The sequence below is a fragment of the Trematomus bernacchii genome, unplaced genomic scaffold (assembly GCF_902827165.1).
Source record: "Trematomus bernacchii unplaced genomic scaffold, fTreBer1.1, whole genome shotgun sequence".
Taxonomy (NCBI): Eukaryota; Metazoa; Chordata; class Actinopteri; order Perciformes; family Nototheniidae; genus Trematomus; species Trematomus bernacchii.
Genome location: NW_022987609.1, coordinates 1617672 through 1642129, shown reverse-complemented (window position 1 = coordinate 1642129; position 24458 = coordinate 1617672). Strand labels below are relative to the sequence as shown.

The following is a 24458-nucleotide window of genomic DNA, read 5'->3' as shown; positions in this document are numbered from 1 at the left end:
GATCAAGAGGAGAGGGAGAGGGCGATCAAGAGGAGAGAGAGAGGGCGATCAAGAGGAGAGAGAGAGGGTGATCAAGAGGAGAGAGAGAGGGCGATCAAGAGAAGAGAGAGAGAGGGCGATCAAGAGGAGAGAGAGAGGGCGAGCAAGAGAAGAGAGAGAAGAGAGAGAGGGCGATCAAGAGAAGAGAGAGAGGGCGATCAAGAGAAGAGAGAGAGGGCGATCAAGAGGAGAGAGAGAGGGCGATCAAGAGGAGAGAGAGAGGGCGATCAAGAGGAGAGAGAGTGGGCGATCAAGAGGAGAGAGAGAGGGCGATCAAGAGGAGAGGGAGAGGGCGATCAAGAGGAGAGAGAGAGGGCGATCAAGAGGAGAGAGAGAGGGCGATCAAGAGGAGAGAGAGAGGGCGATCAAGAGAAGAGAGAGAGAGGGCGATCAAGAGGAGAGAGAGAGGGCGAGCAAGAGAAGAGAGAGAGAAGAGAGAGAGGGCGATCAAGAGAAGAGAGAGAGGGCGATCAAGAGAAGAGAGAGGGCGATCAAGAGAAGAGAGATAGGGCGAGCAAGAGAAGAGAGAGAGAAGAGAGAGAGGGTGATCAAGAGAAGAGAGAGAGTAATGTAACCTCCTAATGTAATGTATTACTCCTATGAAAATGTTCAAAAAGTGCTCAAACTTCACATGTGTGCTAACAGTCCAGCCGTGAAGACATCTACTGGACAGTTTTGAGATTTCTTCAAATACCGTTGCCATGGCAACACAATGCTCACCATGAAACACGGTTTTCTCATAACTTCAGTGAAAATGATCGAAATGGCCCAAAACTTCACAGGTTTGGTAACGATGCAGCCATCAACACATCTAAGCGTATTATGGGGTGTCATCAAATGCCGTTGCCATGGCGACAGATAATTCACCATCAAGTTAGTTCAAAAGTTTGCAGTTCAAATATTCTGCTGCTTTCCCAAGCCTTTTTACTTTCTTTTCTCATCTTAATGCAAATTCATTCACTACTACTCACATCTGATATTTAACTCCTTCAGGCTATTTTCAGCTGCAGAAACCATTCAACTATTACATTATTCAGCTATTTCCTTACATCAAGGCTATACATGTTTTTTTAAACCTTTTCTTTTAAATATTAAGCTTTTTCTGCATTTTTGTAGCTAAAAGCAGCTACCATTCAGCTAATAACATATTCAGCTTTTTCAGCTAAATTCAGCCACAAATGTTCACAGTTTACAGCATTCGCACGCATTTTCTGCATGAAATGCATTTTCTAGTTTCTCCTCCATTTTTTGGAATATGAGGAAATGACCTGCGGTATGTCTCTCCCAGCATACACGCGGTTTGATTGGCTAGCGCTTGAACTGTCAGATTTGCATACACGGGATTTGATTGGCTGACGCTTCCACCTCAGCTTCAAAAGTTGAACATTGCTCAACTTTGAATCCTGAAAATCCTGAAAATCTCCGCTCTGCTGCCCACAATGCAGTTCGGCGAAAAGTGAGGCAAAGTGACGTCACCCCATTCAAAGTGAATGGGCAGAAGCGTTCCAAGATTTTTTTAACGCTGCTGTGTGGACGCTCCGTCAGTGGCAGCCATGATAAGTGCCGTTCGAATTCTCTAGATGATAGGAAAGGAGGTTTCAAACTTCCTTTATAACCTCCTTTAGCTTAGGAACCACTGGACCTCCCTCGCCGAAAGGAGAGGAGAAAATGCTGCCCCACAATGCCTTGCAGCCGCAGCATTTGCCGTCACACAACAGTCGGCCGTTCACGGAAACAACCGATTATGACCGAGAAATTATATCATGAAAGTTACGGTGCTTATTAAGCTTTTTAAAACGTATGTGGTAACTTGCCAAAGTGCTTTGTTTTGAACTTTCATCAGTATTATAATCAAAAAGAGAAATATGAACGTTAGTTTTTACTGAAATGAATGATCAAATAAAGTCAAAATGTCACAGTCTTTACTGAGCTGTGTGAGGTTTGTTCAACTTTTAAAAAGATGTTTGAATGGTGATATACACAGTGATAGATGTTAAGGACTAACGTTTATAATAAATACATTTGTAGGCTATTGCTTTTAAGATCTTTTCATAGTTCATACAATCATACGTATTGGGATCATTTGTATTAATGTGGACCGGAGGGAGAGGGTGACGAGCATAAGTTTCACTTTCCTTTATTATTTCAATTCCAACTTTGGTCATGAAGAATATGTTTCTCTGTTGTCCACGTTCATAAAGCATAACACAACAGCATCAGAGCACGGTGCAGAGTCTCTAGATGAGTTTACAGTAGTCCCTCGTTCTTATTATACATCCATGTTGTAGTCCGCTGTATAGAAAACTGTAGTTTCCATAGTTTTCCCACAGCAGCAGACGCACATTTATGACGTCCGCTGGCGCATCATAAACACGTCGGATAGTGAAAGTGCAGTCGGATTCTCTAAAGTACCGCAGTCTCTTCTCCTAAATCCTTTTGAATTCTCCTATCCACTATCCCTTAACCCCATGACGTTTCACTCAGAGGTCAAGGAATAGACGATAGGGTTAGAATTTAGGAGCTGATTTTTGGACTATTCGACTGCAGCCTTTGTCTCCCTGCTCCTGCCTGTTGGCGTCAGCTGATGGAGGTGTTATAGTGCTTTATCTTGTTATGCACAATGTTGATTATTCTCTCAGAAATGAAGCTCAGCGCAAGTTCTTTCAGGAAGACTGGGTATATACATTCACTCCGCAGCTGCATATAATCAGCTCATCACGGGCGTTGTCTATAACCTATTTCATTCACCTCATTCTCCAGCAGCCAATCACTGTGCTGCAGCCAAACTTTAAAATGGTTCTCCTCTCTCCTGCAGTCAGCTGTGATTTCAGGTTTTCATGCTGCCGCCCACCTCCTCCCCATCCACCTCCTTTCATCACATCCAGTGCCATGAGAGCTAATCCAAAGACCTCATCACACCTCCTCTTCATCCCATCTCCTCATCAAATCCAGATCTTCAGCATCATCACCAGTGTCTAGACCCCGGGGGGTTCCCTATATGCTCACGGCTGCATTCCCCCCTTTAGATATACGATTTCAGGATCGGGGTCTAATCCCCAAAGACCTAACATTTATCATATGACATGTGTCAATAAATGTTCTTTAAACATAATGAAGTCTCTCCTGATTGAACTAGCTAAATACATGGGTAAAGGTTCTACTTGAGCCCAATTTGAATACCATAAAGAAAGTATTAAAGCCAGCTCAAGCTAAATGTCAAATGTATTTAATTAATGTACAGTTGTTTTGATTTATTTTATTTGAGTTGCACATATTTCAAAACGTGAAGTGTAATAGTTGCCTCCCTGTCAGAATGACAAAGATCCTCAGTGAAGCACAAGCCCATGTTTCTCACTAAATTGCAGAGGTGTGGACTCGAGTCACATGACTTGGACTCGATTCAGACTTGAGTCACCAATTTGATGACTTTGGACTCGACTTGACAAAATCACAAAACACTTGTGACTCGACTTGGACTTGAACACCAATGACTCGGGACTTGACTTGGACTTGAGCCTTCTGACTTGAGGTGACTTGATAATTTAATTCAGAGTTCTCCAACACGCCGATCGCGAGATGCCGCTAGAGCAGACTCCCGTCGGGGAAAGCAGAATCTTCAGCCGCTGCAACTCTTGCTGAGAATCCTTGCAGGCAGGGGCGGGTCTTTATTTAGCTGGGCCACCATGCGGCCAATCATATGTGAGGACACACTAGGATCATACCATTATGTGAAAGAAGGGTGGGGGGCAGACGCTCCAAAGACAGCAGGTGTAGTGGTACAGGCCAGCTACACAGAGCGACGGGGAGACAGATATAAATGCAAGCGCGTCGGAAAAAGTCAAGAAATGAGCGAAAACCGAAAAAAGAAGCAGCTTCTGGCTGCATTTCAGTGATATTGGAGAAAGCAAAGCTGAGTGCAGGATTTGTAAAATGAAAATAACCTTCAGAGCAGGGTTTTTTTTTGGTAACCACTCAGGATTTATTGTCAGAGGTGGGAGAAGTTCAGATCTTGTACTTGAGTAACAGTACCAGAGTGTAGGAATACTCGGTTACAATAAAAAGTCCTGCATTCAAAATGTTACAAGTAAAAGTACAAAAGTATTAGCATCAAAATACAGTTAAAGTACCACCTGCAGAGGGATCTAGATTCAGGTGTTCTTTTCCCCATAGAGACGCCTCGCTGCGCATTATCCCTTGCATACAGATAGATTGTGGGTCCCTTATAACATGCTGTACACAGTGGAAATAAACATTCTGGTTACCTCAACATCAGCGCTCTTATCAATTAAACTCCTTCTGAATCAAACCGTTACGGTAGCATTACCTTACTGATCCCTCTTACAATAGAAGAAAACACGTTACTTTACCAGCAGAGAGAAAATAGATTATTACAGTATTAATGTGACTAATAAAGAGCAGTTTGATTATTAAGTATTATTCTGTTGATCGATGTCATTACATTTGGTGAAAAGCACATAATGACTTGTTTAAGACTCGTTTTGTCAAAGTTTAGGACTTGGACTTGACTTGAACTTGCCCATCCTGACTTGAGACTTGACTTGGACTTGAGCACAAAGACTTGAGACTTGACTCGGACTTGAGCGCAAAGACTTGAGACTTGACTCGGACTTGCAAAACAATGACTTGGTCCCACCTCTGCTAAATTGTAAGTACAACTTATTAAAAAGATCAGTTCAATGCAACTAATGTCCTCTGTGTTATTGCATGATGTTAAAATAGGTTTGCCATGAATTTAGTGATGGATTGTAATAATTTGAAATGTAGCATTTAAGTGTTTCTCAGTTACAAGGTTGTTGTTTTAATAAATCAGACACTGATGGTGCAGCGCTGTACTGTAGGCTACCTCTTTATATAGGCATTTTGTCCCTAACAAATCGATTTTGCGCTGATCAGGGGGTACTTGGCTGACATGGTTTTTCAAAGGGGGTACATTATTGAAAAAAGTTTGAGAACCACTGGTCTAGGAGGTGTACCACTTTTCACCAGAAATCCAACGTTTGACATGGTTTTTGTTTTAAACGTTTAGCCCAAACACCTGTCATTGTGAAGGGGGTCCATGTAGACGTTGGGCGGCAGCCGGTAAACTGCCCAGATAAACATAGCTAATGTCGGAACAACTGAATATATCGCAAACTTCAGCCAAAGCAGATTAAACCATATGATTGAGAACCTATTACAATCGTCAAAAGGTAAAAATAAGTGTGTTTTTCAATACTGTATCAACACTATGCGGTTTAAAAAAAGGTAATTAGCGTGTTAGCATGCTAGCAACATTAGCATGCTAGCAAATTTAGCATAGACTGTTTAATCTAAGCTAGTGCTAGAAAAATAACACTAAAAATGCTATAGTGTAAAAATGCTCTGCAACATGTATTAGACCTGCATTCAAAAAGGACTTTACGATCCAAAGTAAAGGTACTCATTATGCAATTGTTCCTATTTCAGAATAATATATACATCGTTTTATTATGTTACTGGATTAACATGTTTTATGCATTAAAGAAACATAACTTTAATGTTGAAGCTGGTAATGGTAGGGCTTATTTTAATAACTGTAAAAGTCTACTCGTTAGCTAAACTGAATGAGCTTAATGAATCTGTGATAATATATAAACATTCATTAAAAAAAACGTAGTAACCAAAGACATTTTATAAATGTACTAGAGTAAATGTACACTTTTCCCTCTGAATTGTAGTGGGGTAGAAGTACAAAGTAGCACAAGATTTAAATACTCAAGTAAAGTAGGCCTACACATCTCTCAAAATTGTACTTAATTAAATGTTCATAGTTACTTTACACCACTGAAAGTACCATACAATTAAGATACTAGTACTACGTTCAAGTATCTCAATATTGTACATCATCATTTAAGTCTATATATTTAGTTACACTCCACCAATGTTGTTAGCTATTGTTGTTGGATAAGAGAAACCTAACTTGATATGAGATAAATGATATTTTGGTTCATTAAAGTGACTGAGGAGACATTTGAATTCATGAGACAAAGAGGACCAAAAAAACTCTCTTTGGACCCTAGGGAGTGGAGGTCTCCCGCCTGCTGCAGCTGGTCTTTCCTGAAGCGTCCATCCTCTGCATCCTGCCTCTTACCCCAGCCCTGTTTCAGGTGACATGACATGGACGTGTGAGTACTTCCAGCCAATATTAAACGTGTGTTTATTTTTGGTAGCTTGCACTAGAAGGTTAACCGGCTATGTATTAAACATCACCACGCTCCCAAGCTACAACTCAGGCCTGTATCACTTTATTAAATGTCCAAAGATGTAACTTTTGTGTTGCACTACATGTTTTTTAATGAACAGCATTATTACTGATTTCTTTATCTATTTTTTTTAAACCTTGCATGCAAAAAAGAGAAATATGTCATTTACTTTCTTGTCCAGTTAGTCGTGCAGCCCAAAATCAACTCATGTATTGGCCTGCATTAGTCTTGTGTTACATTATATTAGGACAACCAGTTTAAAGCTTTTGTTCATCTGTGATATGAAAGAATACTTCCTCCATCACTGATTAAAACAAGCACATGTGACCAAAGTTCTCCGGGAATTAAAGAAAACACTGATAAAACTATAGGTGGACAGATTTAATTGAAATACTAACAGTTTGTTTGCTATGCAAATAAAACACAATGTGGTTATATTATTCTTCAATATAACATTTTGTATTCTGCTTGTGGTTCAATTGTTTTTCTTATCTATTGATATTTTTTCCTAAACATTCAACATTATGACGGTTTCTTATATTCCATAAACCTTACCTAAACCTGTGACAAATACACATTCTAACTGCCCAGTAATTGTTAGTTTAGTGCACCTGCAAATCAGCCATCCTCATGTCACTCATATATCCACCTGTTATTTTTCATATTCTTGCTCACTCAAAAAGATGATCAAAATGGCAAACACACACTGACAAAGAAAAACTCTCAAAAATCACTTTTGTGCTCATCACGTGGTAAACCTTTTGCTATAGATCAGCTAAAACCTTGACTTTCACCCCACCTTGTGGCCATTTTATTGACATTAATTTCACCACAGCTGCCAAGCACCAAAAAGAAACTTGAGACCTCGACTTATATCTATCTTTTAATGTGTGGCATAGTGTGACTGTAGACTTCTGTCTTTGCAGTTTGCTTATCTAAACCTGAGATTGAATTTAAATGTGCCCTTAACAACATAAAAACTATTCTCCTCTATATATTTTTAAGTCAAATCTTCTCAACTTAGTTTGTATGTGTATGTAAAAAAGCATTTGAGGTATTGTTTCACAGTTACATGGTAAACTGGCGTTAATCAATGGTATTAGTAATGCTGTTGTGAATAAATGAAAGATAAAAGACCATTAAAGGTGGGGTAGAAAGAATTAGAATATACACAGCCGGAAAAAATCTGCCACTTCCTTACAGAGCCCCTCCTCCAACACACACAAACGCGAACATGACCAATGAGGGCACGAGATAAGTTTGTGCACAGATGGAAGGCTGACAGGCAGGTAGGCCATCCAGTTATTTTAGCCGGGCCGGCTAAAATGATTGGTCGTGCTTTTTACAGTACTACGGCTTCCACAGATGACATTTTTTTATGGATTTTTTGTCAAAGCACTTAAGATATTCATTGCTATCGGGATGTTAGGAGCATTCCATGGAATATAACAAAAAGTGTATCTCGAGCCGGTTTCTCAAACTTTCCTACCCCACCTTTAAGTACACATAAAGTTACATTTTCCAATTAAGTATAATTCTGCTTTGTACCTTAATAAACATTTCAATTGAAAAACATTTCCCTGAATCTGCAAGTCTGTTTAAGAAGGCTTGGTAAATTCTTGTTTTTAGTAGGAGCTCTACCATTAGAGGGAGACTTTTACCTTTATTTTAATTTGTTTAAATTACGAAGCAAACCTGCATCACCCAAACTGCTTCTACATGTCTTAAAGGGCCCATGTCATGGCCATTTCCACTGATCATAATTACATTGTTGAGGTATACTAAAATAGATTTATACTGTGCAATTTTCCAAACTCACATTGGTTTCGCATACAGCATCTCTGTAAAGTATGTGTATTCAGCAGTATTCACTTTCTCCACTAAACGACTCATTGGAGCTCTTGCCCCCCCCTCCCTGTGAGCCTAGTGTGCTCTGATTGGTCAGCTCGGCCACTCTGTTCTGATTAGTCAACCACCAGAGAGGCTCCGCCCATGTCTAACAGTGCTTTTTTCAGCTCGCTCTCGGAACATCAGTCTTATAATGGCGTCGGTACAGCCGTATATTTTATACGCTAACTAACTGAACTGTACCTACAACTGTTGTTATTGAAGAGTAAGTTATTTTTACCTGTAATAAACTACTACTGTTTGATGAGAAATCAAATCATGGTTTGCTATATATGAATGATATGTTATAGGAGCAAATAATTCAGGGAAGAAAGGATAGGCCTACTAAGTATTTCCATCAAACTTTATTTTTAGAAATGTACAAAATGAACATACGTAAATATACATATATACACTGTATATCATCCATTCCTCCCCTTATAGGCGTTTTCGGCATCTTGCCTGTCGCAGCTTTGTAAGCGGCTGCCGGGGCTTTTTAGGACGAGGCATCAGAGTGGGTCATCCCGTGTGTGTGTTGTCCGCCAGATACGCCAGGAGTTTCCTGATCTGGCTGGACGAAATCAAATGCAAATCACAAAATATTAGAGAAACTTAGTTGTTTTAGATTTGTTAGTAGTAGTTGTATCTATCTAATCTATCTATCTAATCAACACAGTTAGCTTGAGGTAGCCTAGTTGTTTAGATATGTAGCATACACGCTATGAACGATAGCTTGGTAGCATACACGCCAGGAACGCCAACTATAATGTACTGACCATACGGTAAACCACCCGGAGTATACTGTCTATGAGTATTTCGTGTGTGAATGCAGACATTCTCCTGCTATGAGATACATGTATGTAAGGCCATCTGCTGATATTAGAGTTGATATATGGAAACGCTAGCAGTCCGACACACGTTTACACATTTAAACAGTCGTGGTAGATACCTTGTTTGATAAATACACAAATAACAATGCAAACTTACAGGTTGTGTACCCGAATCTTCCCCTGCTCCAAACGGTCCAAACAAACTAGGAATAGCATCGTCCTTCAGTTTCAAATGCTGTGCATATCCGGCCTCAAACTGGGCAATGTTTTGCAAACAGTTGTGGTGAGTTCGCAAAATGACAAATCATACGTGATGCTGACATATCTTTACTTTGATCTCACTTTTATCTAGCCGTGACAGCAGAGCATAAAAAAGGAAGTCTTCTTTGAACAGATCGTACATGTAGGTCAGGTTTTCTTAAATTGCTCATAAGCCAAATCATCTTCAGAGACAAAGATTTGTTGTAACGCTCTCTTAATACAGAATGAATAAGTCTTCTTGTACTCGTGTCAGCTTTAACTTTACACACACATTTCTGCCTCCTGTTTACATCTTAGTCTTCATCGTTGGTCTGCTAGCTAATGGATGGGGTTTGAAATCTTTGCTTCAGAAGTGGAAGAAACTGGGAAACATCAATGTCTTTGTTCTCAACCTCGGACTCGCTGATGTTTTGTATCTGCTCACACTCCCACTTTTGATGGTGTACTACTTTATGGGGAGTAAATGGATCTTTGGAGATGTGCTTTGCAAGATAACACGATTCTGCTTCAACCTGAATTTGTATGGCAGCATTGGGTTCCTCACTTGCATAAGTGTGTACAGGTACCTGGCTATTGTCCATCCGATGAGAGTTATGGGAAGAATAACTGTCCTCCACTCTGTTGGGATCTCAGTCTTGGTTTGGCTGTTGGTGAGCATTCAAAGTCTTCCAGACATGTTCTTCAGCAAAACGTTTCGAAACAAGACTGGGAAATGTTATGAAACCACCGGTAAGATCGACGTTGAGGATTACCTGAAGTACAGCCTTGGATGGACTCTCACTGGGTTTTGTATCCCATTCCTGATCGCTCTGGGCTGCTATGGACATGTGATTGTTGTGCTCTGTCGCGCAAACACCACTGACAAGGTACTGAAACAGAGATGCTTGAAGTTGTTGTTCATCTTGATTCTTCTTTACTCCGTTTGTTACATCCCCTATCATGTTTTGAAGAACCTCAACCTCTGGTCAAGAGTACTGTCCAAACAGAGAAAATGCCGTAAATGGTTTGATGGAGTCTACATTGCTCATCAGATAAGTCGTGGCCTTGTGTGTCTGAACAGTGCTCTCAACCCTCTGGTTTACCTCCATGGAGAGGAAAATATTCCTGCTCAGCTCAGACAGCTGATCCTGCGAGCTCGTGAGACGTTCAGCCGTTTGTCAAACTCCAACACTGTGCGTGTCGCACAAACTGCAGATGAGGAAATAATATCTTTACATTGACAAATTGCTGAGTGCCACTTTTCTAGTTGTATGCATTGACTACAAGATGAATGATGTTGCCTGCTAAATAATTGAATTTCTTTATGTTTTTGTAAAACATGACGCAGTTTCAACATGCTGACAAATGTGCTTAAAAAACAGGAACTGAAGATTAACCACAGCCTATTACGTTTCACTGTATTCTTTAGAGCAAGGCTGTGGAGCTAAAGTATAATGATTTAATAAGGAGGCGTGTGGCATAGTGGATTGTCCGTAGGTGTTCGGATCAGGGGGTCACAGGTTCAAACCCCACTGCAGTCAGCATGTCGTTGTGTCCCTGGGCAAGACACTTCACCTCAAATTGCTCCTGTGGGGATTGTCCACAGTATTGAGCATGTAAGTCGCTTTGGATAAAAGGGTCTAACAAGTAACATGTAATGTAATGTAATACTGTAGTTGGGTGCAGGGAAGCCCAGTACCATTTGTTATGTGTGTGTATATTTGCTTAAACAGGAACATGTTAGAGAAATAAAATATGTCGCAAAAATATCTGTCTAGATATACCTTTCTTTCTGTCTATAAATGAAGCACTTGCATTACATTAGTGTAACTGATGAAGTTGATGTACTTAAATTATTTGTGCATTTTCTGTGGTTGTACTCACATGGTCGAATGCAAAAAGCATCAGCTATATAAATGCTATGTAATGTAAATATCCACCTAATACTTTGAAACAGGATTGACAGTAACTAGAGTCGGGACTAATAACTGATGTTAGGGATCTATGTACCGCAGTTATAAAGTAGATAAAGGATTTAATCGGCGCTGGTTTACAGTGGTTAATAAGTTAGTTTTGGGTCATAGGCTACACCAGGGCTTCTCAAACTCCGGACCAAGGTCCGGATCCGGACCGAACTGCAAATCAATCCGGACCGAACCCTGTGTCCCATTATAAAAAATAAAAAAATATTATTACATTTTTTTTTTTTTTTTAATTCTGATTCTGATAAATATATGTACATCATTGTGTACGCGCGTCTTGTGTCTGACGCGTGTCTGATTGTGAGAATGAACGTGCATATATATTTACTTGTGTGTGCGAGCGTGACACGCATTGCAGACCGTGACTTTACTGGCTACACTGTGTAACACAGAGCTACAGTCTTGCTTGCCCAGTTCAACCGTTATTTAAGGTCAGAAATATCGGTTAAATGGTTTGATTCTGCTTCCAGTATGCAATAGGCTAATGCTTTCTAACTGTACAAAACTGACAACAAGTTTGGTTGTTAAATAAGTCCAGCATCAATGCAATGTTAGTATATCCAGCTACAAACTGCCGCACCACTGTCATTTGTTTATTTGATGACAGTGATGGAGGTGTAATGTTGGGAGAATTCTGAAACATACCAGCTGGTGGAGGAACGAATAACCGTGATCTGATGGCCCTTTGAATGAAGTGCCTCCAACAGGATTTTCATGTTTAGCCAGTGGCTCCCATCTACCGGATAAACCAGCACTTTTCCACCATCACAACTGGAAGGCAGGGTCGCTGAAGGCAAGGCAAGGCAAGGCAAGTTTATTTATATAGCACCTTTCAACACAAGGCAATTCAAAGTGCTTTACAAAAATGGAAGACATGGCAAAAATGGCATTTAAAATCAGTCATTAAAAAGAAAAGATAATAAAATAAACATTAAAAGAAAAAATACATGGATAAAAGTTACAGTGCAGTTTAAGATGTGAATAGTTCAATTAAAAGCAGCGGCAAAAAGAAAAGTCTTCAGCCTGGATTTAAAAGTAGTAAGAGTTGCAGCGGACCTGCAGGTTTCTGGGAGTTTGTTCCAGATATTTGGAGCATAATAACTGAACGCTGCTTCTCCATGTTTAGTTCTGACTCTGGGGACAGAAAGCTGACCAGTCCCTGAAGACCTGAGAGTTCTGGATGGTTCATAATGTAGCAGGAGGTCAGAAATGTATTTTGGGCCTAAACCATTCAATGCTTTATAAACCAGCAACAATATTTTGAAATCTATTCTTTGACACACAGGAAGCCAGTGTAAGGACTTCAGAACAGGAGTGATGTGATCCACTTTCTTAGTGTTAGTGAGGACTCGAGCAGCAGCGTTCTGAATCAGCTGCAGCTTTCTAATAGATTTTTTAGTGAGACCTGTAAAGACACCATTACAGTAGTCCAGTCTACTGAAGATAAAAGCATGGACAAGTTTTTCCAAATCCTGCTGTGACATTAGTCTTTTAATCCTAGATATGTTCTTTAGGTGATAGTAGGCTGATTTAGTAACTGTTTTAATGTGACTGTTGAAACTCAGGTCAGAGTCCATGACTACACCTAGATTTCTGGCTTTATCTGTTGTTTTGAACATTGCAGACTGAAGCTCAGCGCTAACTTTTATACGTTCTGCCTTGGCTCCAAAAACCATTACCTCAGTTTTATCTTTGTTTAATTGGAGAAAGTTCTGACACATCCAGTCATTGATTTGTTCAATGCACTTACTCAGTGTTTGAATTGGAGCATAGTCTCCTGGTGAAATTGTTACGTAAATTTGTGTGTCATCCGCATAGCTATGGTAACTTATTTAGTTGTTTTTCATTATCTGAGCCAGTGGTAGCATGTAGATGTTAAAGAGAAGAGGCCCCAAGATAAAGTCATCAAAAAAGCTTGCACAGTATTTGGGTGGTCTATAGATATTTAGGAACAGAGCTCGAGAGGAGCATTTCAGCTGAAGGGCCACATATTCAAAAGAAGCAAAGTCCCCATAAGATGTCTTCCTGCATTGAAGGGAATCATTGAACAAAATAGCAACTCCACCTCCTTTCTTATGCATTCTTTCCTGACTCATAAAACTAAAGTTGGGAGGGGTTGATTCGATAAGAACAGTTGCACTGTTATTTTGTTCAATCCAAGTTTCCGTTAAAAACATAAAATCGAGATTGTGCTCAGTGATGAAATCATTGATTAAAAATGTTTTTCCTGCCAAAGACCTGACATTTAATAAAGCTAGTTTAAGTTTGTTAAATACACTATCAGTAAGACTTTTTGTGACAAGCTGTGGCTGACATGGAATCACTGCTAAATTTGATAACCTCACACAAACGTTTGAGCACTTCCTGTTTCTAAGCTGATTGACCGCTCTTAATCTATTACCTATCAACACAAATATCGGCAAAGCTACTGGCAGGCAGGGCCCCGGCATGTCCTGGAAAGAGTTGAGAGTGCCATACGCCCTTGAGCCTGGACCCAGCACATATCAGTAAGAGTTTGTTGCGTTTTGTACACACATATCCTTATTAGGCTTCGGAGACTGCAGATGCTTTCTTGAAGGGAGGGGAGGTGGTTGACGTAGGCACGGTGATGAAGACGGGGGAGATGGTGCGCGTCTCTGCTTCGGTGATTTTGGTGGGCGTTGTGGAAGGGCGGGGGTAAAGGACATGCTGCCAGGGGGGGAGGTGGTTGACGTAGGCTGGTCTTCGGTGATTTTGGTGGGCGTCGCTGAAAACAGCAGGATGAACGCCAGGGCTGGATATGACCCCATCACTGTATAGGAGACAAAGAAACTTTACTGAACAGATTTGCAGTTCATGCTGTGATCAAACTGCTAAATTGTCATCCTATATTTTGAACATTAACTTCTCAACAACAAATGTACCATCCAGCTAGGAAGACATGGAGCAACGCAGCATTTCTTTAGAGTGGTTTCTGTACACCTGACAAATGTGAGTATAATACAATTGGTTAATAAGCTTGATTAACCTTGGTTTTCCTTTTTTTCAGGCTGGTTTTGTGGATTTCATGCCATTTTGTTTTAATTTGTAATTGAGTTACACCTTTATTGTTAACATTGTTTGCATACATAATTTATTATACATTCAATCTCCCAGACAAATAGGAGAAGATCTTTTAATATATTGTCTGTCTTTTTTTTAGCCTAAAAAATGATAGGCATGCTATGTAAGCAATAATGCAGTTCCTCTTTTAAACCTGAATGCTTTCAAATGTCTGATGAGACCCGTCTTTATTATATTTTTTATACTCCCCATCTACAAACATGTTTTGAATTGAATCTATGTTTATTGTGTTTATGATCAGTCTTTGGCCAAACAGTATGTCTTTTCTCAATCTGTCTCAATCTGCCACATTCTGGTCATTGTCCTTTTCTGAGTTTTCTCCTGGAACTGTTATGTAACCTTTAGCGCCAATTAACCAAGTCAAAATCCTTGTGACCCTTAACCTTTAAAGTAAACATCAGTGCCCTGTATCATCTTAGCATGAGGTATTTTTGTAAATTATTAAAAGTGAGCACAGCATGATATTCAATGCAAAAGTTATTATCCTAAAAATGAAAGCCAACATACTGTAGCATGCATTGTGGTGTCCACAAAAACGACATCTCATTGTGAAATGCAGCACACAGGACATGGTTAACCACGGCCTAGATTATAGACTGAGCTTCAATGCCTCACTTTGAGATTAAATACAATGTGAACTGGGGCATGAAAGCTTTGAAAATACGTTCACATTTGTGTTTAACCTCTTTACACAAGGGAGATTTTTCTAAGTAGCAGAAGTATGTTGAAGCAAAAAGGCCTGTTAATGTACAGTAATGAGCTTGAGTGTGAAGAAATTCCTTTGTACAAACTTAAGATAAAAATTAATTACACATGCAGAAATGCACAATTTCTTAATAAAATAGCTCCCCACCTCAGCCTTCTACCTCAGACCATGAAGAATCCACTGTCCGAGTTTAACAATGAGTAAATGTATAACTGCATGATCCTGACTTAACCTTTTTGCTGCCTGTTTATCCAAACAAATGCAACCATGCGTAGGTCCCCTCTAACCCTCCGCCCATTTCCCCCCCTGTTCTGACTGTTATGCTTCTTTGTAGCAAACACCATCTGGATATGATTTTACAAACTTCTGGAATGTTTTAGAGCTCTGATGCATTCAACCCAACATCAAAGTAGCATCTGCTCTCTGCAAGTGCACACCAATAGTAGTGTGTCTTTAGATAGATAGATAAATACTTTAGTACTCTTTTCACTTTTTTAATGAGCTCTTGTTGGTGCTCTGCGGATTGGTCCATTTGGAACAATTGGTCCATTTGGTCGGCGTTACGTCACTATACTCAGGAAGAAAAAAATGGAAAAATAAAAATCTCCAACGAGGCGTTCTGGGGCAGCATAGACAGGTATTTTCTGTACCACATCCTCCCACCTGTCATAGAGTGGAAAGAATAACAAACAGTTGTGGTGAGTTTGCAAATGGCCAACTCATACGTGATGCCAGTGGTCGCGTTAACCGAATATTTCCCGTTTATGACGGATTTTTTTTAAAAGTCCGCCATTTTGACAGATTAGACCAAACCCAGAACAGCGCCAACGTTTCCCTGCAGCGAGGCTCCGGTGTTTTGCCGTGTTATGCATGCCCGTCAAAAAGGAAATTATATAGTTTCCAAATTGTACTTTGCCGTACAAATTCCCCCCCCCCCCCCCCAGGTAGGGCATCTAAAAGAAAGTCTTCTTTTAACAGATCGTAGGTCAGGATGTCTTAAATTGCTCATAAACCAAATCATCTACAGAGACAAAGATTTGCTCTCTTAATACAGAATGAATAAGTCTTCTTGTACTCGTGTCAGCTTTGACTTTACACGCACATTTCTGCCTCCTGTTTACATCTTAGTCTTCATCGTTGGTCTGCTAATGGATAGGGATTAAAGTATTTGCTGCACAACTGGAAGAAACTGGGGAACATCAATGTCTTTGTTCTCAACCTCGGACTTGCTGATGTTTTGTACCTGCTCACACTGCCATTTTTGGTGGTGTACTACTTAATGGGCAGTAAGTGGATCTATAGAGATGTGTTTTGCAAGATAACAAGATTCTGCTTCAACCTGAATTTGTATGGCAGCATTGGGTTCCTCACTTGTATAAGTGTGTACGGGTACCTGGCTATTGTCCATCTGAGTTATGGGAAGAATAACGGTGGGTTACGTATTGCAACCCTAGTTCTATAAGCACAGTCGGAGCCCTCTACTGGACTCTATGGGTACTACTCTCATCAATTATACGCGAGCGTTCACACACTGAAGTTGTATAAACGTAGCCGGCCAATCAGGGCGAGCCTACCTGAATGCGCGCGCAGGCGCACAGTATATAAGGCAGCTACACCTCCTGACTGTCATCCTACACCCTCTTCAGCGAGCGGCATAGGAAAGACAGGGCCCCTAGGTAGAGGGCTCCGCCTGTGCCTAGGGTTACAATACGTAACCCACTGTTCTATCTCACACAGGCTCCGCCCTCTACTGGACTCTATAGGTACAGTGGGTGGATCCCCGATTGATAAACGCCTTGTCGCCCCACAACATCGACCCACCACACTGCCCCTGACTGGCCTTTGGTTAACAGCCACCGCACCCCAACTTCCTATCACCCGGTTGTGACCGTGGAGAAGTCGGGCCGCAGCTTACTTGACTGGGTAGAGCCCAATTGGTCTGAATAAGCCCATAGCTCCACCCTGCAGGTGCCAGCGCAAGTGACTACACACTGCGCACCACGTTTCCCAGGTCCCTAAGGAGCATGGGAAAAACGTAAGTGTACTATGTCCTCCACACTCACACGCTTACCTCGTGTAGAGTGTGCACGGACCTTAGTGGGGAGAGTCTTCCAGCCCTGTATGGGGCTTACTGCGCACCACGTTTCCCAGGTCCCTAAGGAGCATGGAAAAAACATAAATGCATTTTGTCCAAGGGGGTCAGATACAGCTTACTGACCCACAGCCCGCCCCCCCCCCCCTTTCCCCAGTCCTGTGTTGCCCCAGCAAGCACAGACGATGAAAAGGAGCCCGACATGTCCGAGAGATAAAACCTTATGAACGGGCCTGGCGTAGACCAAGATGCCGCCGTGCATACTGTAGGTGGACGACTAAAGCCGTCTAGCTGTATAACCCTCGACTTGGAAGAACTTTTTAGGTTCTTGGGAACAGAGGAGGGGTTCGGTCTGAGTGTCGCCCTGCTATGGTCACCACGAACCAGAAGGCAACTCGGGTGCACCGATAGAGCGGTCAGTTTGCATACTCTCTTGGCAGAAGTCAAAGCAAGCAGCAAAGCTGTTTCTTTTTGCTTCTCTCTCTCTCTCAATGATAGCGCTTACAGGGAGGAGAGCTCCAGAGGCTCAAACGGTTCTGTAACCAAAGCCTAGAGCACCAATGGCAGTTCCCATTGAGGGGTGGAGACATGCACCACTGGGCGCTGTCTCCTGATACCCTGCAAAAAACGCTTCATAAACGGTTGACTAATGACTGGTCTGCCACCAAATCCCGCATGACAGGACGAGATGGCTGCTGCATTATGTTGATTAATGGGTGGAGGCAAACCGGAATTGTATAACTAATTAAAAGATGGGGATTACAAACCAGAAAAAAATAACAGTCAGACCAACTGTGGCGTCTCTGTAGGCTGTACTCGGGCAGAGCTATGCTTGGGGATAAATGTTAACAAATCTTAGTGTAAGCATGCAAACATGTGCTTATTAAACACAAACTAGCTGAGGCTGATAGTAATGCCATTAGTTTAGAAGGCTTGATCATAACCTAAAGCATTGGTAACTGTGTCATAGTGATGATGCTAGATAACAAATGAGGTCACGATAGTGCAAAAATATAATTTCATGCATCCTGTGTGGTTTTATTATTTGATCGGCAAGATTTTCCATTTAATCATGATTCTAAGAAAACTCACAGGAAACCACTTTGAAATACAAATTGTCAGTTACTTTAATCATCCTCAGTATTAGTAGCATACTTGCTTTAGAGTATTTACTGCTTTAAGAGAGACAGAATGATGAACAAATCATGTCCTCGTGTCAGCTTTAACTTTGAACACACATTTCTGCCACCCGTTTACATCTTAGTCTTCATCGTTGGTCTGGTAGCTAATGGATGGGGATTGAAGTCTTTGCTGCACAACTCGAAGAAACTAAAGATCATCAATGTCTTTGTTCTCAACCTCGGACTTGCTGATATTTTGTATCTGCTCACACTTCCATTTTTTGTGGTGTACTACTTAATGAGCAGTAAGTGGATCTTTGGAGATGTGTTCTGCAAAATAACAAGATTCTGCTTTAACCTGAATTTGTATGGCAGCATTGGGTTCCTCACTTGTATAAGTGTGTACAGGTACCTGGCTATTGTCCATCCAATGAGAGTTATGGGAAGAATAACTGTCCTCCACTCTGTTGGGATCTCAGTCTTGGTTTGGCTGATAGTGAGCATGCAAAGTCTTCCAGACATGTTCTTCAGCAAAACATTTGAAAACAAGCTTGGATGTTATGATACCACTAGTGAGACCTACGTCGAGGATTACCTGAAGTACAGCCTTGGATGGACTCTCACTGGGTTTTGTATCCCATTCCTGATCGCTCTGGGCTGCTATGGACATGTGATTGTTGTGCTCTGTCGCACAAACACCACTGACAATGTACTGAAACGGAGGAGTTTAAGGTTGTTGTTCATCTTGATTCTTCTTTTCTCGGTTTGTTACATCCCCTATCATGTGTTGAAGAACCTCAACCTCTGGTCAAGAGTTTTGTTAAATCAAAAGCTGTGCTGTGAGTGGTCCAATGGAGTCTACATTGCTCATCAGATAAGTCGTGGCCTTGTGTGTCTGAACAGTGCTCTCAACCCTCTGGTTTACCTCCATGGAGATGAACATATTCCTGCTCAGCTCAGACAGCTGATCCTGCAAGCTCGTGAGACCTTCCGCCGTTTGTCAAACTCCAACTCTGTGCCTGTAGCTCAGACTACAGTTGAGGTTTAACAAGATTTAAGACAAATAGCAGAATGCAGCTTTTCTCTGTCTCACTTATATGTCTACATGTCTTTTTCATAGTCTGTTGAGTCCAAAAATAACAACAAATGTATAATGTGACTTCCAGTTAATTATGGGGGTATTTTAATGCTGTTTGGTTCCTGTGTGTGAATTCAAATGTTAAGGGATATCTTTGTGTATCATCAAGGCTAGGATATATATTTTTCTGTCAGAAAAGGTTTTTAGGTTGAAAATATATCCACATTCATTAAACCTTGTTATTATCAAAAATACAAGAATAAGTTATACTCTACAAATGCTGATAATCTTTACCACAACAACAAATATATCAAACACATTATTGCATGATAAAGCCAGAGTTTGTGTTACGGCCCGTCCACACAGCAGCGTTAAAAAAATCTTGGAGGTGGGCGTATCTGAAGCTTGGGGATTTTTTGCGAGCAAGGCACCAACAACCAATCACATGAATCTCCCGCCCCCGACATACGAAGCAAAAAAGCCCGAAGTAAACTGGATATAAACTCCCCAAACAGGCGAAAACCTACCACTGTCTCTGCCACCTCCCTCCATGCCTGGCTCCTCCGGTTTATATCCCGGTAGGTAAATAGGGACTGGTCATAAAGCACCGGGTGATTCCCTACCGCTAATTTCTCCTCCATTTTTTGGAATATGAGGAAATGACCTGCGGTATGTCTCTCCCAGCATACACGCGGTTTGATTGGCTAGCGCTTGAACTGTCAGATTTGCATACACGGGATTTGATTGGCTGACGCTTCCACCTCAGCTTCAAAAGTTGAACATTGCTCAACTTTGAATCCTGAAAATCCTGAAAATCTCCGCTCGCCTGCCCACAATGCAGTTCGGCGAAAAGTGAGGCAAAGTGACGTCACCCCATTCAAAGTGAATGGGCAGAAGCGTTCCAAGATTTTTTTAACGCTGCTGTGGGGACGGGCCGTTACTATATTACTTTAATAACTTCAAGGTCTTAACAAATGTTTTAGTTTAGATTGTGCTATAAGCATTCAATTCATTAATAAATTGTTGGCATTTGTTTTTATAAATATATGGAATTTTCCAAAAATAATAAATAATTGCACAATATACAGCTTGATATTTTCAATGTTAATCTTAACTAAAATAAAGAAAGGATGCAAAACCTTTTTTTAGAAGTTGGCTACATAAATCCAGAATATTCTTGTATGTATATTGGGACTGAGAAACTACTCTATTTACTGTATAGGAGGTGTACCATTTTTCACCAGAAATCCAACGTTTGACATGGTTTTTGTTTTTGTTTTAAACGTTTAGCCCAAACACCTGTCATTGTGAAGGGGGTCAACGTAGACGTTGGGCCGCAGCCGGTAAACTGCCCAGATAAACATCGCTAATGTCGGAACAACTGAATATATCGCAAACTTCAGCCAAAGCAGATTAAACGATATGATTGAGAATCTATTACAATCGTCAAAAGGTAAAAATAAGTGTGTTTTTCAATACTGTATCAACGCTATGCGGTTTAAAAAAAGGTAATTAGCGTGTTAGCATGCTAGCATAAAAACCTTCATAACACACAAGGGGACGGGTAATAACCGGAAAAGCATGACATGGGACCTTTAATAACTGTACAATTCTACTGGTTAGCTAAACTGAATGAGCTTAATGAATCTGTGATCATATATAAATATTCATTAAAAAAAAAACGTAGTAACTAAAGTAAAGACCTTTTATAAATGTAGTAAAATAAATGTACACTTCTCTGAATTGTAGTGGGATAGAAGTACAAAGTAGTAAATGTTCATAGTTACTTTACACCACTGAAAGTACCATAAAATTAAGATACTACGTTCAAGTATCTCAATATTGTATATCATCATCATTTAAGTCTATATATTTAGTTACACTCCACCAATGTTGTTAGCTATTGTTGTTGGATAAGAGAAACCTAACTTGGTAAGAGATAAATGATCTTTTGGTTAATTAAAGTGACTGAGGAGACATTTGAATTCATGAGACAAAGAGGACCAAAAAACTCTTTGGACCCTAGGGAGTGGAGGTCTCCCGCCTGCTGCAGCTGGTCTTTCCTGAAGCGTCCATCCTCTGCATCCTGCCTCTTACCCCGGCCCTGTTTCAGGTGACATGACATGGACGTGTGAGTACTTCCAGCCAATATTAAACTTGTGTTTATTTTGGTAGCTTGCACTAGAAGGTTAACCGGCTATGTATTAAACATCACCACGCTCCCAAGCTACAACTCAGGCCTGTATCACTTTATTAAATGTCCAAAGATGTAACTTTTGTGTTGCACTACATGTTTTTTAATGAACAGCATTATTACTGATTTCTTTATCTATTTTTTTAAACCTTGCATGCAAAAAAGAGAAATATTTCATTTACTTTCTTGTCCAGTTAGTGTCTGTCGTGCAGCCCAAAATCAACTCATGTATTGGCCTGCATTAGTCTTGTGTTATATTATATTAGGACAACCAGTTTAAAGATTTTGTTCATCTGTGATATGAAAGAATACTTCCTCCATCACTGGTTAAAACAAGCTCATGTGAGCAAAGTTCTCCGGGAATTAAAAAAAACACTGATAAAACTATAGGTGGACAGATTTAATTGAAATACTAACAGTTTGTTTGCTATGCAAATAAAACACAATGTGGTTATATTATTCTTTAATATTAAATGATGTATTCTGCTTGTGGTTCAATGGTTTTTCTTATATATTGATGTTGACGCATTCAATCCCTCCCGGGAAATTCAACCAGCAGATAAGTGACGTTTATCCGTGTTCACAGCACGTTTAGGCATGATCGTCTCCGTGTCTCATCAGATTCGTATCTCGGTACCCCTTTATGGTTTGGGGCAGTCCGGATAAAATAATTATATATTCAAAAAAATGAATAAATATAAAAGAAAGAAAGACTGCACAGGTTCTCCTTCATACTTTCATGCATATAACTGGTGGTGGTGCAAACCGTGCTTGCTTTTATGATCATACGATCCCCTCTATCTGGTACTTCAATAGCAGACCTCAGCTAATGTCTCAGTGCACACTTTTCCGTCAAGCATAAGGAATGGATGCAATATAAACAACTCATGCTCAATGTAGTCTTGCAGCGTATGTCTCTCACAGCAATGAGTCACTCACTCAGCTCACGTTTTAATCATCTGCAGAATACCTTCATTGCATTACATTATTCATTAATCAGCACTTCTCCAGAACGGTTTCATCTAATTGTATCCCTGTCCTGTACATTCTCTCTTTTATAATGATTGCTTATTCTGCCCTTATGCGTGTAACCACGCGCATGCCCTATCCGACCTGATATCCGCACCGTACTGGCTAATCAAAAACTCTTAAACTCCTACGGTAAGCTATGCATATAACTGGTGGTGGTGTATCACATCCTTCTCAGATAATGTTTTACCACATGCTATGCCTCTCTCACTTATCCCAGCAGACTGCCTGAGCGATCAGAAGTCTTGCTCCATGCAATAGTCAGCAGACTGCCTGAGCCATCATTTCATTTCCTTTCATTTAATCGTTTATTTGAAGAGGGACATGCATATTGATGAACATTTAAAACAAATAATGCTTTAAAACGTAAACATGCCAGATTTTAGCTTCGAGCTAATTTCCATCCGTAGTCCCTCACATACAACATTTAAGAACCTGACATTTATATACATAGCAAAAATAAATACATGATATGCAGAAAGAGCATGAGCAGCATGAGCAGCATACAAGCATTAAACACATGACAGTATCAGATCAGAAGTCTTGCAATAGCCAGCAGACTGCCTGAGCGATCAGAAGTCTTGCAATAGCCAGCAGACTGCCTGAGTGATCAGAAGTCTTGCAATAGCCAGCAGACTGCCTGAGTGATCAGAAGTCTTGCAATAGCCAGCAGACTGCCTGAGTGATCAGAAGTCTTGCAATAGCCAGCAGACTGCCTGAGCGATCAGAAGTCTTGCAATAGCCAGCAGACTGCCTCAGCTATCAGAAGTATTGCAATAGCCAGCAGACTGCCTGAGCGATCAGAAGTCTTGCAATAGCCAGCAGACTGCCTGAGAGATCAGAAGTCTTGCCATAGCCAGCAGACTGCCTGAGCGATCAGAAGTATTGCAATAGCCAGCAGACTGCCTGAGCGATCAGAAGTCTTGCAATAGCCAGCAGACTGCCTGAGAGATCAGAAGTCTTGCCATAGCCAGCAGACTGCCTGAGAGATCAGAAGTCTTGCCATAGCCAGCAGACTCCCTGAGCGATCAGAAGTCTTGCTCCATGCAATAGTCAGTATCACAGGGAGCGCAGCTCACACCATTCTATTTTCCTTCTCTCTCCGCTCACCCTATCGTATTTTCCTTCTCTCTCCCCACACATTCCTGTCTAACCCTTGCTTGCTTCCCAGTTTAGACTCGTCGCATCATGTAAGGTAAGTACATGCCCACATTCAGTGCAGCACTACTATCATATCACTCACGGATATTATCGTAATGATTCATTGCATTGCATCATTCATCATTCGTTTGTTGGGGGTTTCTCTTTTCCTAGTTCATACCCGGCCGCAGTCAGGCGCCTTATCTATATCATTTATATACATTTCTACCTCACTGCATACATCTCGGTCTAAATCCTCAATCATGTCTCAGCAGAATCCATGCCACCTGGTAAGGTAAAATCCTTCGTCAAGTGGTCCGATCTTAATCTTTCATCCACTTTCCTCCTTTTTGGGGGTTCCCTACTGTATATGCTCACGGCTGCTTTTCCCCCTTTAGATATACGATTTCAGGATCGGGGTCTAATCGCCAAAGACTTAACATATATCATATGGTATGTGTCAATAAATGTTCTTTAAACAAAATGAAGTCTCTCCTGATTGAAATGAAGCTCAGCGCAAGTTCTTTCAGGAAGACTGGTATACATTCACTCCGCAGCTGCTTATAATCAGCTCATCACGGGCTTCCTGCTAACCTATTACATTCACCTCAATCTCAGCAGCCAATCATCGTGCTGCAGCCAAACTTTAAAATGGTTCTCCTCTCTCCTGCAGTCAGCTATGATTTCAGGTTTTCATGCTGCCGCCCGCCTCCTCCCCATCCACCTCCTTTCATCACATCCAGTGCCAGGAGAGCTAATCCAAAGACCTCATCACA

At 40.9% G+C, this 24458-nt stretch overlaps 2 protein-coding genes and 1 pseudogene across 2 annotated transcripts; all 3 read left to right on the top strand.

Annotated features, from left to right (window-relative positions):
* Positions 1-9450: 9450 nt before the first annotated feature.
* Positions 9451-10738, top strand: LOC117483531 (P2Y purinoceptor 1-like). Its single transcript, XM_034131897.1, has one exon. The coding sequence runs from the start codon at positions 9484-9486 to the stop codon at positions 10477-10479; it is 996 nt and encodes a 331-aa protein (XP_033987788.1). The 5' UTR covers positions 9451-9483; the 3' UTR covers positions 10480-10738.
* A 7573-nt stretch (positions 10739-18311) lies between these two features.
* Positions 18312-19456, top strand: LOC117483540 (P2Y purinoceptor 1-like). The gene has a single exon (XM_034131908.1). It carries the CDS (start codon positions 18312-18314, stop codon positions 19287-19289), a length of 978 nt encoding a protein of 325 aa, XP_033987799.1. The 3' UTR covers positions 19290-19456.
* A 4489-nt stretch (positions 19457-23945) lies between these two features.
* The window catches only part of LOC117483408, an 8270-nt pseudogene continuing 7757 nt past the window's right edge, over positions 23946-24458 (top strand).